This window comes from Phyllobates terribilis, unplaced genomic scaffold, assembly GCF_046119375.1.
Source record: "Phyllobates terribilis strain yellow unplaced genomic scaffold, ASM4611937v1 Scaffold_5__5_contigs__length_657084704, whole genome shotgun sequence".
Lineage (NCBI taxonomy): Eukaryota > Metazoa > Chordata > Amphibia > Anura > Dendrobatidae > Phyllobates > Phyllobates terribilis.
In genome coordinates this window covers 118,849,259-118,865,267 of record NW_027362765.1, presented here as the reverse complement: position 1 = coordinate 118,865,267, position 16,009 = coordinate 118,849,259, and the positions used below count along the sequence as shown (strand labels likewise).

General features: G+C 40.2%; 1 protein-coding gene across 1 annotated transcript in view; it reads right to left on the bottom strand.

The window, feature by feature from the left end:
• Nucleotides 1-14,295, bottom strand: part of MYLK2 (myosin light chain kinase 2) — a 37,757-nt gene extending 23,462 nt beyond the window's left edge. Inside the window, exons 1-4 of the mRNA XM_073681547.1 lie at nucleotides 14,154-14,295; nucleotides 9,373-9,643; nucleotides 5,270-5,335; nucleotides 1,696-1,970 (exon numbers count right to left, since the gene is read on the bottom strand). Coding sequence (XP_073537648.1) covers nucleotides 1,696-1,970; nucleotides 5,270-5,335; nucleotides 9,373-9,643; nucleotides 14,154-14,295 — 754 coding nt within the window. The remainder of the gene's footprint in view (nucleotides 1-1,695; nucleotides 1,971-5,269; nucleotides 5,336-9,372; nucleotides 9,644-14,153) is intronic.
• Between the last annotated feature and the right edge of the window lie 1,714 nt (nucleotides 14,296-16,009).

The window sequence follows — 16,009 nt, the reverse complement described above, 5'->3', positions numbered from 1 at the left end:
TATTTGGCACATAAAGAATTAAGAGGGTGGAATCACACAGTTTTCACTGGGACCATGTATTATTTTCTCCTAGTATCATGCTGACCAATTATAAGCAGGCAGCAGCGCTCAGAGGGAAGTAGAACACCCACCCACCATAGCTTAGAGCAGGTTTCTCAGTGTGTGAGATGTATAATGTCAGATAGCCCTGATTCTCCTGGTCTAACCTCCTGCACGATTAGAAAGCACAGTTGACTAACTCTGGACATTAACTTGATTTTTGTATTTGAGTTTGTTTTATTCTTGTAAATTTCAATAAAAATCACAGTAAAAAAAGCACAGAAGACTAACACCTTTCAGATAAAGTCCCTCTGAAGGGAAGAGCAGTACAGCTGAGTTTAGCTTTGTCCATTACAAACACTTCTATCAGCTTTCCTCCTCTCATAACACGGTCATCTCAGCTGTATTGCCTGTCCCCAAACACTGCCTGTCTGGAGATGTGTCAGTAATCACACAAATGTCTGTTGTGCTCAACCTGTACTTGCAGTGAAAGTAAAACAGGATTTCATTACATCTCAAAAAGGAGTAGTGCAAAACAGACAGGCTGCTTATGTGTGAGGTGTAATGACTGCAGAGCCATTACAAGTTGCTTGATCACAACAGACATAAGTGTAATTACTGACACAGTAATCAGGAGAGCTGATAGAAGGGTTTGTAATGTGACACAGCCAAACTCAGCTGTGCAGCCCTTCCCACCACACTTACTCATGCAGGAGCTTAGACCAGGAGATCAGGGCTGTATCAGTACAAGTGTCACGGCGGTAACTCGCATGCCTCCTCAGTGCCGCCCTACTCACCGTGGTCATCACGCAGCTTCTCCTCGTGTCAGGCTGTCTCACTAAGTTTGCCTTTTGCAGCACTCCTCAATCTGCAAGTGGTTTCCATTTGGCTTTAGAATGGCGTGGCTGATCTCTGCAGGAATTTAGCCCTGCCATGTTTTGTAGAAATTAGGTTCCCTCGCCTATCCTGTGCCAGCATGGTCCATATTAGGCAGCTTCTCCCACCACTTTCTGCCCGAACATTGGGCACCTTGTTTTTGCATAACTTTGCATTGTGTCTCCCGTTATCGACCCGGCCTGTTTACCCACTCTGTTTTGACTTTTCCATCCTTGACTCCAGCTTTGTACTGTGAACCTGTGCTGCCTACCCTGACCTTGGACTACGCCTCTCTTGCCCTCCTGTATCTCGTCCCAATGTCTCTGACCTTACGGTCAACTGCTTCAGTCCCTGGGACTGCCCTGGAGTGGTACCTGGTGTCTACCGGTAGAGGCCCTAGTGAAGACCCTGTAGACACTTAGTCCTCCCCCTCCAGGGTAAATCCTGTCTGTGGCGCAGTGGGTCCACACCCACAAGCGTTACACTAAGCTATGGTGGGGGCGTGTTCTTCTTTCCTTAGAGTGCTGCGGCTTGCTTATGATTGGTCAGCATCATACAGGGAGAAGAAGTACACGCCCCAAGTGAAAACTATCTGATAACATCCACTTGGACTTGAAAAAAAAAAACTAATTAGGTGCCAAATACTTTGATTGCTAAAATAAATTAAAACAAAAAAAAAATATTCTGCCCTGCAGCCACTATTACATCCTGTGTCCAGTTCAACTTGAAAAATTTGGTGAAAAGATCTCTTTAAGCAGTCATTGAAATTCCTGCCCTCACCTATAATTTGGAACACGTCTTGTCCAATGATGATCACTGGGCTCTGTGATTCTCTCTCCAGCGCTGCAGGACTTAGTGGAACTCCAAATTTAATCCCTCTCGTCAGCAGAGACAGCTCGGCAGCCCCCTTTTCCAGAGGTGCCCCATCTGTGAGGCTGGATACTACATTGTTTTCAGATGCCAAATTTAGATTACATTTCCGTGTTGAGACATTTTCTGGATGCTCAGCATCGTCTGCACGAGAACCTTCATGTCTGCTTTTTATCATCTCTGACCTATCAGAAAAAATGGCACAAATCAGTGCTGCCAACTGCAACCTATCAACCTCTAGCAGATGCAAAACTACAACTCTCAGAAGACCCGAGTGTCTTAAAAACCGAGTGACAACTTGCATAGGAGCTGCAAAATTAGCCATATTTAGTTTTCCAGTTATATCCGAGTTACAACCAGTATGACTTACATTACAACACTCAGCTGTCCTAGATTCCGGCATGTAAATCATGTCTAGGTACAGTAGTGTTCAAAATAATAGCAGTGTGTTCAAAAACACGAGTTAAGCACAAAATCTTTATGCTAGTTTTTATTTCCATGCATTGGGAACATTGTACATCATATATAATTTTTAACTACTTTACAGAAAATAAACAAAAAATGAACATTGGGCTGTTCTAAAAAAAATAGGAGTGTCTGCATTTGTCTTTACAAACTCACAATATGTCCTCTGTTTCTGAGGATTTAGCATTCCTGTGAATCACTAACCTAATATTTAGTTGAACAGGTGCTTCTCACAAAATTAGAATATTATCAAAAAGTTAATTTATTTCAGTTCTTCAATACAAAAAGTGAAACTCATATATTATATAGAGTCATTACAAACAGAGTGATGTATTTCAAGTGTTTATTTCTGTTAATGTTGATGATTATGGCTTACAGCCAATGAAAACACAAAAGTGGCTAGTAAAGTCAGTAAATTAGAATAATTAACAAAAAACACCTGCAAAGGCTTCCAATGCGTTTAAAAAGGTCCCTTAGTCTGTTTCAGTAGGCTCCACAATCACGGGGAAGACTGCTGACTTGACAGATGTCCAGAAGGCAGTCACTGACACACTCCACAAGGAGGGTAAGCCACAAAAGGTCATTGCTAAAGAAGCTGGCTGTTCACACAGTGCTGTATCCAAGCATATTAATGGAAAGTTGAGTGCAAGGAAAAAGTGTGGTGTTTCACTTTTTGTATTGAAGAAATTAAATAAATTAACTTTTTGATGATATTCTAATTTAGTGATTAGCACTTGTGTGTATGTATACTGGGTGGTCCAAAAGTAGGTGGCCAGAAAATAATAACATTTATTTTGATTTATATATAAAATTATATTTACTAACACAAGCACGACATTGACAATTACATTTTATTCTGAAAAATAATACAAAAGCCCTTAAATTTTATCAATGCAGGTGCTCAAACTGTTTTCCATTACAATTTGCAAAGCTTTGAAGTCGGCCTCTTACGCTTCGACAAACTTTTTTTGCACAAGTCTCTTTGGGTATTAATTTCTTGAAATGCATCTCTTATGTAATTTATAAAATCACTGACACTTTTTGGTTTTCGACTATAAACTTTGTGAGGAATGAAAAGTGGAATCTGATTGGTTGCTAAGGGCAACTGAGCCAGTTTCACTTTACACCATGTTTGATAAATCTCCCCCTTCATAACCTTATTACACTTTCTGTCCACCTACTTTTGGACCACCCTGTATATATATATATATATATATATATATATACAGTACAGACCAAAAGTTTGGACACACCTTCTCATTTAAAGATTTTTCTGTATTTTCATGACTATGAAAATTGTACATTCACACTGAAGGCATCAAAACTATGAATTAACACATGTGGAATTATATACTTAACAAAAAAGTGTGAAACAACTGAAAATATGTCTTATATTCTAGGTTCTTCAAAGTAGCCACCTTTTGCTTTGATGACTGCTTTGCACACTCTTGGCATTCTCTTGATGAGCTTCAAGAGGTAGTCACCGGAAATGGTTTTCACTTCACAGGTGTGCCCTGTCAGGTTTAATAAGTGTGATTTCTTGCCTTATCAATGGGGTTGGGACCATCAGTTGTGTTGTGCAGAAGTCAGGTGGATACACAGCTAATAGTCCTACTGAATAGACTGTTAGAATTTGTATTATGGCAAGAAAAAAGCAGCTAAGTAAAGAAAAACGAGTGGCCATCATTACTTTAAGAAATGAAGGTCAGTCAGTCCGAAAAATTGGGAAAACTTTGAAAGTGTCCCCAAGTGCAGTTGCAAAAACCATCAAGCTCTACAAAGAAACTGGCTCACATGAGGACCGCCCCAGGAAAGGAAGACCAAGAGTCACCTCTGCTTCTGAGGATAAGTTTATCTGAGTCAGCAGCCTCAGAAATCGCAGGTTAACAGCAACTCAGATTAGAGACCAGGTCAATGCCACACAGAGTTCTAGCAGCAGACACATCTCTACAACAACTGTTAAGAGGAGACTTTGTGCAGCAGGCCTTCATGGTAAAATAGCTGCTAGAAAACCACTGCTAAGGACAGGCAACAAGCAAAAGAGACTTGTTTGGGCTGAAGAACACAAGGAATGGACATTAGACCAGTGGAAATCTGGGCTTTGGTCTGATGAGTCCAAATTTGAGATCTTTGGTTCCAACCACCATGTCTTTGTGCGACGCAGAAAAGGTGAATGGATAGACTCTACATGCCTGGTTCCTACAGTGAAGCATGGAGGAGGAGGTGTGATGGTGTGGGGGTGCTTTGCTGGTGACACTGTTGGGGATTTATTCAAAATTGAAGGCATACTGAACCAGCATGGCTACCACAGCATCTTGCAGCGGCATGCTATTCCATCCGGTTTGCATTTAGTTGGACCATCATTTATTTTTCAACAGGACAATGACCCCAAACACACCTCCAGGCTGTGTAAGGGCTATTTGACCAAGAGGGAGAGTGATGGGGTGCTACGCCAGATGACCTGGCCTCCACAGTCACCAGACCTGAACCCAATCGAGATGGTTTGGGGTGAGCTGGACCGCAGAGTGAAGGCAAAAGGGCCAACAAGTGCTAAGCATCTCTGGGAACTCCTTCAAGATTGTTGGAAGACCATTTCCGGTGACTACCTCTTGAAGCTCATCAAGAGAATGCCAAGAGTGTGCAAAGCAGTCATCAAAGCAAAAGGTGGCTACTTTGAAGAACCTAGAATATAAGACATATTTTCAGCTGTTTCACACTTTTTTGTTAAGTATTATTACAATATAATATATTATAGCATATATATTATATAATATTTAATATATATTATATACATATATAAACAATATAAGTATTAAGTCTCACAGCCCTCCAAGTAGCACATCTTGAAAATAGTGATATAAGCAGGATACAAAAGAAACTTCTAAAGAATCCTCAACACAATATCCAAAACTCGTGTAAAATATCCCTTTATAGAAAAAAAAAAACATTTTTTACATATGTGCACAACAAAGAATAAAGGAATTCAATCTGACAGACGCAAACTTGTATCAACACCTACCATTTTGCAGCCGCCGCCTCCAAAGGTGCCTGAGGGAGAGGTGATTGATTGGAGGACTCTGGGAATCTGTCGGTGTGAAAGCTTGGATCTAATTATCAAGGATAAATTTATACCACATAGATTGTGTGTTTTAGAAATCACACAATAACATACATAATGAGAATTTAGCAATATTAGCTAACTCCAGGGAATAACCATGTTTACATGCCGCGGTTTATAAATAAGAAAATCACTCTGCGGATGAATTCCACTAACAGAAAATATCTAAAACAGATTTCAACAATATATACACATACAGTTGTGCTCAAAAGTTTACATACCCCGGCAGAATTTTTCCTTTCTTGGCCTTGTTTCAGAGAATATGAATGATAACAAAAAACTTTTTCTCCACTCATGGTTATTAGTTGTGTGAAGCCATTTATTGTCAAACTACTGTGTTTTCTCTTTTTAAATCTTAATGACAACCAAAAACATCCAAATGACCCTGATCAAAAGTTCACATACCCCGGTTCTTAATACCATGTATTGCCCCCTCTAACATCAATGACAGCTTGAAGTCTTTTGTGGTAGTTGTGGATGAGGTTCTTTAATTTCTGAGATGGTAAAGCTGCCCATTCTTCTTGGCAAAAGCCTCCAGTTCCTGTAAATTCCTGGGCTGTCTAGCATGAACTGCGCGCTTGAGATCTCCCCAGAGTGGCTCAATGATATTGAGGTCAGGAGACTGAGATGGCCACTCCAGAACCTTCACTTTGTTGTGCTGTAGCCAATGACAGGTCGACTTTGAATTGTGTTTGGATTGTTGTCATGTTGGAACGTCCAAGTACGTCCCATGCGCAGCTTCCGGGCTGATGAGTGCAAATTTTCCACAGTATTTGCTGATAACGTGCTGCATTCATCTTTCCTTCAACTTTTCCCAAGTCTCCTGTGCCATTGTAGCTCACACATCCCCAAAACATCAGCGATCCACCTCCGTGCTTTACTGTAGGAATGGTGCTCCTTTCATCATAGGCCTTGTTGACCTCTCTCCAAATGTAACGTTTATGTTTGTGGCCAAAAAGTTCAATTTTGGTCTCATCACTCCAAATTACCTTGTTCCAGAAGTTTTGAGGCTTGTCTCTGTGCTGTTTGGCGTATTGTTGGCGAGATACTTTGTGGTATTTGCGCAGTAAGGGCTTTCTTCTGGCGACTCGACAATGCAGCCCATTTTTCTTCAAGTGCCTCCTTATTGTGCATCTTGAAACAGCCACACCGCTAGTTTTCAGACAGTCCTGAATTTCAGCTGATGTTATTTGTGGGTTTTTCTTTGCATCCCTAACAATTTTCCTGGCAGTTGTGGCCGAAATTTTTGTTGGTCTACCTGACCGTGGTTTGGTTTTTACAAAGACCCTGATTTTCAATTTTTTAATCACAGTTTGAACGCTGCTGATTGGCATTATCAATTCCTTGGATATGTTTTTGTATCCCTTTCCTGTGTTATATAGTTCAACGACCTTTTCCCATAGATCTGTTGACAATTCTTTTGCTTTTCCCATGACTCACAATCCAGAAACGTTAGTGGCTGGATGAAAGATGCAAGAGTCTGTCTAGATCCCAGAAACTCACTCAGCTTTTATGCACACACACTTATTACAAGCAAACAGGTCAGAGGTGAGGATGTTACCTTTAGTAGCCATTCAAACCCATTTGTGTCAAATTCTGTGCATGTTATCAGGCCAAGATCACCAGGGTATGTGAACTTTTTATCAGGGTCATTTGGATGTTTTTGGTTGACATTAAGATTTAAAAAGAGAAAACACAGTAGTTTGACAATAAATGGCTTCACCCAACCAATAACCATGAGTGGAGAAAAAGTTTTTTTGTTATCATTCATATTCTCTGAAATAAGGCCAAGAAAGGAAAAATCCAGCCAGGGTATGTAAACTTTGGAGCACAACTGTATACTTTCCTCAATAATGTAATCAACTTTATTTTGTCTTGGGAATATTAAAAGAGACTACGTATAGTAAACGGTTATAGACATAAAAATGATCATTTTGGATATACAGGATTGTAATCTACATCAAAATAATGTATACAATAAATAAGCAGTATTATATCATATTTATATAAAGGAACACATTTAATGTACACAAAACAATTTATATTCACCGGCTTTTGCACAGAATGTTGCCATTATATAATATGAAAAAGAAAAAAAGCAGACTTAGTTTTTTCCTGCGGTGTCCACCCCTGAAATTAACTCCACCCATAAATAATAAGGCTGAGTATAAATATTTTGCCAGCTATAATGTTTTTCATCACCTGATGAAGGCTCTATGAGCAGAAACACATGTGAACTATCTGACCAATTTTAATGTATAGCAGCGATCTTCCCAAGATGGCATATTTTTAATGAATCCAGACTTTTTAATTTCTACATTTCTTGTGGTCATTTTAATATCCGGACCACGAAAAATAGCAGAAGCCTCATTTCTCATTGGGGAACCCACTACTCAACGGCAGCGCCTCCAGGATCAAACTCCTACTTTTTCAAACCCAGACTTGCTCATTAGATGCCAGATAAAGAAGTCCAGCAGTGATGGCTTTACACCACTCCATCTGACACTTGGCATTGTGCCTGGTGATGTAAGGCTGCAAGCAGCCACTCAGAAACCCATGCAATGAAGCTCCTGGTGCACAGTTCTTGTGCTGGGCTAGGTGCTGAATTTTATACAGCTGTGGCACTGGGATTGAATGAAAATCCTAAATTCAATGATTAAAGGTAATCTGTCAGTAGGATCAGCTCTCCTAAGTCGCCTATATGATCATGTAGGTCATAGAAAGCTGAATAAATTGATACTTTAATATCTGCTATCCGATGTATTTTTTTTCCAGAGAAATCCACTTTTTTTCTTGTATATAAACGAGCTATTAAGCTCTATGGGATAGACATAGATCTCCCTGAGAATCTGCCTCCAGAGCTTATTTTAAATAAAAAGGGGGTGTTACCAGTGTGAGTCATGTAATGACTGACAGTTTGCTGTCAGAAACACACAAGGCTCTGCAGTGAGATCAGAACTAACACAGTACAGCTGATCTAACACAGTACAGCAGAACTGAACCTTGTCTCATTACAAACATTTGCAACAGCCCTTTTCCTCTTATAGTGCTGGCAGCCACAAAGCTGGGTCTGATCATAACCAACACAGTACAGCGAAGTTGAACCTTGTCTAATTGCAAACATTACAAGAACATTTGCAGTTGTCTTCTCACAGAGCTGTCAACTCGGCTGTACTCGCCTGAGAGATGAAAGCTGAAGCACTATGAGAGCAGTTGCAGATGTTTTTGTAATGAGACAAAGTTCACTTCTGCAGTACTGTGTTAGCTTTGCTGTACTGTGTTAGTTCTGATCTCTCTGCAGAGTTGTGTGTAATTATGAGAGCAGACTGTCAGTCATTACATGTCTCACACTGGTAACGCCACTGTCATTTAAAATAAGCTCTGAGGCAGATTCTCAGGGAGATCTATCTAATGCCCATAGATTGTAACAACTCATTTACATATTAAAAAAAAGTGTGGATTTCTGTAGAATAAAACATCAGATCTCAGATAACAAGGTATCACTTTGGTCAACACTTTATGACCTACATGCCCATATAGAGGCTTAGGGAGGTTTATCTTACTGACAGATTCCCTCTGAGATGGGTGTCCCTCTACTTTTTCCATATACTGTATTTGTAATTTCAAAGGAATCACTTACTTTTTTTTACAACTCTAGGTTAGAAATAAGCAAGTAAGGTGTAGACTGACTACTAAGGTAATAGGGCTATGGCTGAGGTCTTATTGCTATAAATGGCCCTCAGCCTCTGAGATGACTTTTTATTGGCCACATATCGTCTTACATATTTAGTACATTTTAAGCTCTGCTTCTGATCCACAGAAAAACACACTCACTACCTGCAAAATACACCCACTCGGAGATCACAAGTACATAAGGCCGCATCTTCTCGAGGCCTATTTCATGGGACAATTCTGTAAAAACTGGTTAGTTTGGAGGCATAGACTCATATCCATGATTACCCAGCGGCACAGATCGCTCTCAGTATTACCATCTAAAATATTACCTGTCTTCTTCTTCGGTGGGGGGTACATTCTTTTCTTTACTCGTCTCCCGTTCATCCTGTAGAATACTTGAAGATGGATCCATACAAAGTCCAGGTGAATCTTTGGATGGTGCAGGCTCTGGACTCTGTTCTTGAATTTTGACATCCATCAGAGGTTTTGGCTCCTTCTTTGCTTTGCCTGTGTCCGAGGACACCCCCAGAGACCCTCTCTGATCTTCAGCTGTTCTGGTGGAAGCCTTGGGATTATAGTATTGTGTAGAGTTGTCACAAGCTTAATTCTGCCTCCTGAAAGAACCATGTGTTTGTAGGGTATACATAGGTATATGGTTAGTTTACATGCAGCTACAACATATAGGAGTAGTAGTCAGATGCCATGCAAAGCAAAGGACAAGGATGAGGAGAAGTCAGGAGCATATGTAGCCTGTCTATCCTTCCTGGGCGCATCCAAAAGCTTCTACACCAACATAACTGACAAGAGTAATAATATGGTCCTCCAACAGTTTCTCAGTTAATGATCCAAAACTCTTTGTAACATTAGAATAATTCTTAATGATAAAAAAAAGATTGTAGCAGCAAGAAAAAGGATTATGTAGCCAATATCTCAATCTTCGCATGCGCCGCCACCGGCGATATTTTCCCAAAGACTGCCAGAAGATCAATCCTTGTATGTGCCGTTATCGGCGCCATTTTATTTTAGCCCATCGAGAGATCAATCTGTGCAAGTGCCGCCTGCGTCTAGGACGGCGCCGGCGCAGACTTTAAATAAGGAAGTAGACAGCAGAAGGGCCATGGCAGAGCCGAAGACCCTACCCACAATCCCGCCCCAATTCACAGAGACCAAAACTTCTCATGATGATTTCATAAAAACTAGGCTACGGATTTACTCACTGAAAGTATGTACAGTGGTGTGAAAAAGTATTTGCCCCCTTCCTGATTTCTTATTCTTTTGAATGTTTGTCAAACTTAAATGTTTCAGACCACAAAACAAATTTCAATGTTAGACAAAGATAACACAAATAAACACAAAATGCAGTTTTTAAATGAAGGTCTTTATTATTAAGGGAAAAGAAATCCAAACCTACAGGGCCCTGTGTGAAAAAGTGATTGCCACTTAAACCTAATAACTGGTTGGGCTACTGGCAATGAGTCTTTTACAACGCTTTGGAGAAATTTTGGCCCACTCATCTTTGCAAAATTGTTGTAATTCAGCCACATTGGAGGGTTTCAGAGCATAAACCGCCTTTTTAAGGTCATGCCACAGTATCTCAATCGGATTAAGGTCAGGACTTTGACTGGGCCACTCCAAAGTCTTAATTTTGTTGTTGTTAAGGCATTCAGAGGTGGTCTTTCTGGTGTGTTTTGGATCATTGTCCTGCTGCATAACCCAAGTGCGCTTCAGCTTGAGGACATGAACAGATGACTGGACATTCTCCTTATGGATTTTTAGGTACACAGCAGAATTCATGGTTCCATTTACCACAGCAAGTCTTCCAGGTCCAGAAGCAGCAAAATAGCCCCAGACCATCACACTACTACCACCATATATTACTGTTGGTATGATGTTCCTTTCCTGAAATGCTGTTACTTCTACGCCAGATGTAAGGAGACATACACCTTCCAAAAAGTTCCAACTTTTGTCTAGTCAGTCCAGAGTATTCTCCTAAAAGTCTTGGCGATCATCAAGATGTTTTCTGTCAAAATTGAGACGAGCCTTTATGTTCTTTTTTCTCAACAGTGGTTTTCATCTTGGAACTCTGCCATGCATGCCATTTTTGCCCAGTCTCTTTCTTATGCTGGAGTCATGAACACTGATCTTAACTGAGGCAAGTGAGAACTGCAGTTCTTTGGATTCTGTTGTAGGGTCTTTTGTGACCTCTTGGATGAGTTATCGTTACGCTCTGGGGTAATTTTGGTCAGCCGGCCACTCCTGGGAAGGTTCACCACTGTACCGTGTTTTTGTCACTTGTGGATAATGGCTCTCACTGTGGTTAGCTGAAGTCCCAAAGCTTTAGAAATGGCTTTATAACCTTTTCCAGACTGATAGATCTCAATTACTTTGTTTTGCATTTGTTCCTGAATTTCTTTGGATAGCCGCATGATGTCTAGCTTTTGAGGATCTTTTGGTCTACTCCACTTTGTCAGGGAGGTCCTATTTAAGTGAATTAATGAGAACAGGAGTGGCACTAAGCAGGCTTCTGTGTGGCTAGGGAAATTAAACTCAGCTTCCCAAAGATAAACCAGTTCATTTATGTTTTAAGGGGGGTAGGGGGGGGGGTCACTTTTAACACGGCTCTGTAGGTTAGGATTTATTTTTCCCTTAATAATTAAGACCTCCATTTAAAAACTGCATTCTGTGATTACTTGTGTCATCTTTGTCAAATATTTAAATTTGTTTAGTGATCTGAAACATGCAAAAGAATAAGAAATCAGGAAAGGGGCAAACACTTTTTCACACCACTGTATTAAATCAGTATAACAGAGCCATTATGGCAATGCCTTTAGCTTAATAGGTATAATTCTCATAACAGGTTCTCTTTAAATAGCAAAAACCTGCCGACAGTTTACGTTTGAAGGGGTTTTCCATCTCTGGGGACACTACTTTTTATTTAGGTGCATGTATGTAGGGCTAAAAATATTTTTTTTTTAATTAAAAGCGTTGCACCGTTTGACTTTTACAGGCCTTTTGTTTCCCGGCACATTCAATTTTGTGTTCTGTGGTCACAAATCAGCTGAGAAGAGCTCATAGAAAGACAGGTAAGATTTAGGTCTGGTCCATAAAAGTTGGACAAGTGCTGTCTGTTGTTTTGAAGGATAGCACTTGTCCCTGTATTATTCTATGGACTTGTGCACGTCACATTTTTATTTTTTTGCCTCTGATAATTGGATGACACTTGATAATTGATGTCTATGGGTCTGCAAAAAAAAATTGGACCGCGCTCGGATGACATACATGTGCGGACCGATTTTCATGGACACAATGAAGGGAGAAGATGGATAATTATTTTTTTTTTTATTCTCCACATCTGAGAAAATCAGATCTCACTCTGATCAGAGAGTGATGAGCAAAAGTGGACCGATTTTCTTGGACATAAGAAAAACGGTTGTGTGACCCTAGCCTTTGAATAACTCAGAATGAGCTCACTGAAGGATTTTCAGTTAATCCATTGTGCAGCTGGCCATAGACTGTGCAACGCAAAAGTTATAGAAGGCAAATGGTGCAAAATGTTTAATGAACCACTCTAAATTTTCAGTAAAAAATATATGCATTTATGTAGGAAAAAAATATTATCCCAGAAGATGGAAAACACATTCACTGCCTGCTAAATGGAGCCTAACAACTAGGCAACGCTAGGCTGAGTTTGAGAAGCACTGGTCTAGATTAATAAACTAATGAGATGTGGCTGTAAGATGACATTTCTTCATATTATAGTTCATGGGGGATGCTGTCTCTCATTAAAGACCCAAACTCAGTATGTTGGCTTACTTTCAAGACAATGCTCCATAGGGAAAAAAGTCTGCAAAGTAGCTCATACCATCCAAACTAGAAACCCATCTGTAAATAGCTCTGCCTTGGAGTCTCTGTTTTTTTGTCTGGTATGAGCTACATTACATATTTTGTTTTTCCATGGAACACCTCTTTGAAAATCTTTTTATCTAAGGCAATGGTTCTCAACTTCAGTCCTCAAGACCCATCAATAGATCATGTTTTCAGCATTTCATTAGTATTGCACAGGTAATAATTCCATCACCTTTGCAATACTAGGGAAATCCTGAAAACATGAACTGTTGGTGGGTCTTGGGAACTGGGGTTGAGAACCACTGATCTAAGGCATCTCATTAAGCCAACAAGTACCCTGCTCTGCACTGATGAGGGGCGAGAATCCTGAGACAGTGCTATCTACTGTTGATCTCTAGTTTGGCTGGTATGAGTTACTTCACATACAGTACATCATATCATAGAGGTAAAAAGAAAATAAAAGAAAGAAAAGTGATGTGCAAAGAGCTTTCCTAGCCTAAAAAATGTCAATTTAATTAATTGAATATCAATCCACTGAGTCTCAATAAGAGCCCTAACTCAATAATGTTGTAAAGATATGTAATTTCCGCCGTTATTTTTTCCATTATCATCCAAACACTGTTTACTCATTGATTGTCTTATACAACTTTCCAGTTACACCACGTTAAGATTCAGGCTTACAATATTATGCAGCTTGCATCTATTCTCCAACTATCTCATACCTCTGCAGCCAGATTGTCTACTCAATGTATACTTAAGCTGAAATCTTCATGATGGAATTCCAAAAACACAGACATAACCATATTCTGAGTCTAAGTTTAGAACATCAGGATTTTCGCCTTCTTTATGTTGGCATTAGTCCAAACATTCCTCCTTGGACTTGGCATAAATTGTATTGGTTCCACAATAAGCTGAGAGATGGGACTCCCTGAACCTTCAAATATGACACCAAGGCAATGAGAGGAATGTCAGAGGGGTTTCCTACTTGAGAAGGGCAAAAACAATGACATTTTCTTTTAATCAGCGTCCTTATTTCAATCATGGTTTGAAGTTACTCTGCATTTAGAACCATATGTTTAGTACAAGTAACCGAAAGAAAGGGGTCTGCTATGGGGTTTTGCTTCACCCCAGATCTGTCATTAGTAGCAGAAGTGACTCAGAGAAGGACAATGTTTCAAAAAATTACATGTTTTTACTATTCATTTTGTACATGGTGAGAGCTGCATTTGCACTTTTCTTGTTAATGTAGTCCTTAAAGTCCAACCAAGGCAACCTCGGCATGATTTATACATGTTCTCCTCGTCTTCTTGGGATTTCTCAGGCGCTTTAGTTTCCTTTGACACTCCACTAGTCAGGTTAACAGTATAGTTGTCATCATTTAGCAATATTCTACTGATCTCTAGCATTTCATTTTTGCATAACCTATCATTGCATATACATACTAACAGGTGATCTTTCTATTTCAGAACTGTATGAAAACCACATAGTTAATATCAATCTTATATTTATTTATCTCACAACTGCCCTTCTCCTCATAGCCAGGAATATTACAACCCCTATCATTATGGATGCAATCCACTGTTTATTCCATAGCTTACGATTTCATATGTACCTATCTTACTTGTATAGACAGGATACTACAACTGCTATAATTAAATGAATGATGCTGTTGACACCTATCTATTCCATATTTATCCATCTATCCTAGATCTAGTTATGTGCCTGTTCATACATATAGAGCATTACAATGTGTGTTGTGTCTGTATAAACAAATATATGTATCACAAATACAAGGCAGATATCTCTACTGCATATTTGCCGATGCTAAAAAACAGGTCCTTCTCCATTATTGATCCGCTCCTCCCATGCAGTTACCTTTCTTTAGAGCAGTCCATGTAGGTTTTCCATGGAAGAGGTGCAGGATGCATCTCCCTGGTCCTCTATGTTGTTGATCTGATTTTGAGAGGACATTTCTGGGCTTGGAATACAATGCTGTGTGGGTGGGCAGAGTATCCTTTACACTTCGTGTTGCGTTATTACCACAGATTGCACCTGTCACACTTGGATGCAATTCAACGGATACGTCCCATTCTTCCAGCTCCAGAATGTAACGATACACAGACACGGTGTTGTCCTAAAACCCTGTCCTCATCCACCCTGTCGTCTTCCCATGCCACGCTGTTCTACTGTCCACCCACATCCTGCTGCAATCATCCATTCTCCTCCTGGCAGATTGTATAATAGAGTGGCATCCTAAGTGTTAATGCGCTGGCCCAGTACACCGAGTCCTGTCCACAACCCCACTCCTCAGGCCAGCGACCCTGCCCCTGGATTACTGGGACAAACTTCAGCAGCTGTGTGAGGTCATTAGCGTCCATCAGTCACCTCCGGAGCTTCCAGGCTAGGTGTGGGTTAGATTGGCAGAAGCTGGCATCCTGATCTGCCCCTGGCTGATGAGCAGTAAAGGGGGTCTGACAACGCTCGCTGTGATGGGACATGTTGGCACTATATAAAGCCTGGATATTATTACTGAAATTTCATAAGATGAATTGAGATGGTGTATCTCAGCCCATCATGTGTGATACTATCCACAGAGGTGTGTATCTAAGATGCATGTACTACATATTTTCTGCAGTGCTGTGTATCTAAACCAATCATTAGTGATACCGCCTGCTGTCTCAGTGCACCAGTCATTACTATATTATCCTGTAGATACTCCATTAATGTAAAGATGGGAATAAGGCAGCGATAAACAGAAAAAGGGTTGCACAACTCTACACATTTTCATTTTCCGCCTATAGATATTTTTTTTTATTACATATAAATTAGCATTTTTGATGCCTCCTCTTTCATGGGCACACAAATTTAAGATTTCAAGCATGGCAGCTATGCAAGTTCAATCATGGATATTACTTCAGTTTCTCATTAGCAATGGATACTAAACATGGAGAAGGGCGCAGAATAATGAAGGTGGGAACAGAGCTCCAGAATTTACCAAGGATTCGGAGATCGCAACGGTGATGTGATTATTACTCCAGTGCAGTATATGAGCTGAATAAGCCGAGACAGAAATGAAGGTTCCAATAACTGTGGTGCGTGGAGGGGCTCGGTGCATAAATA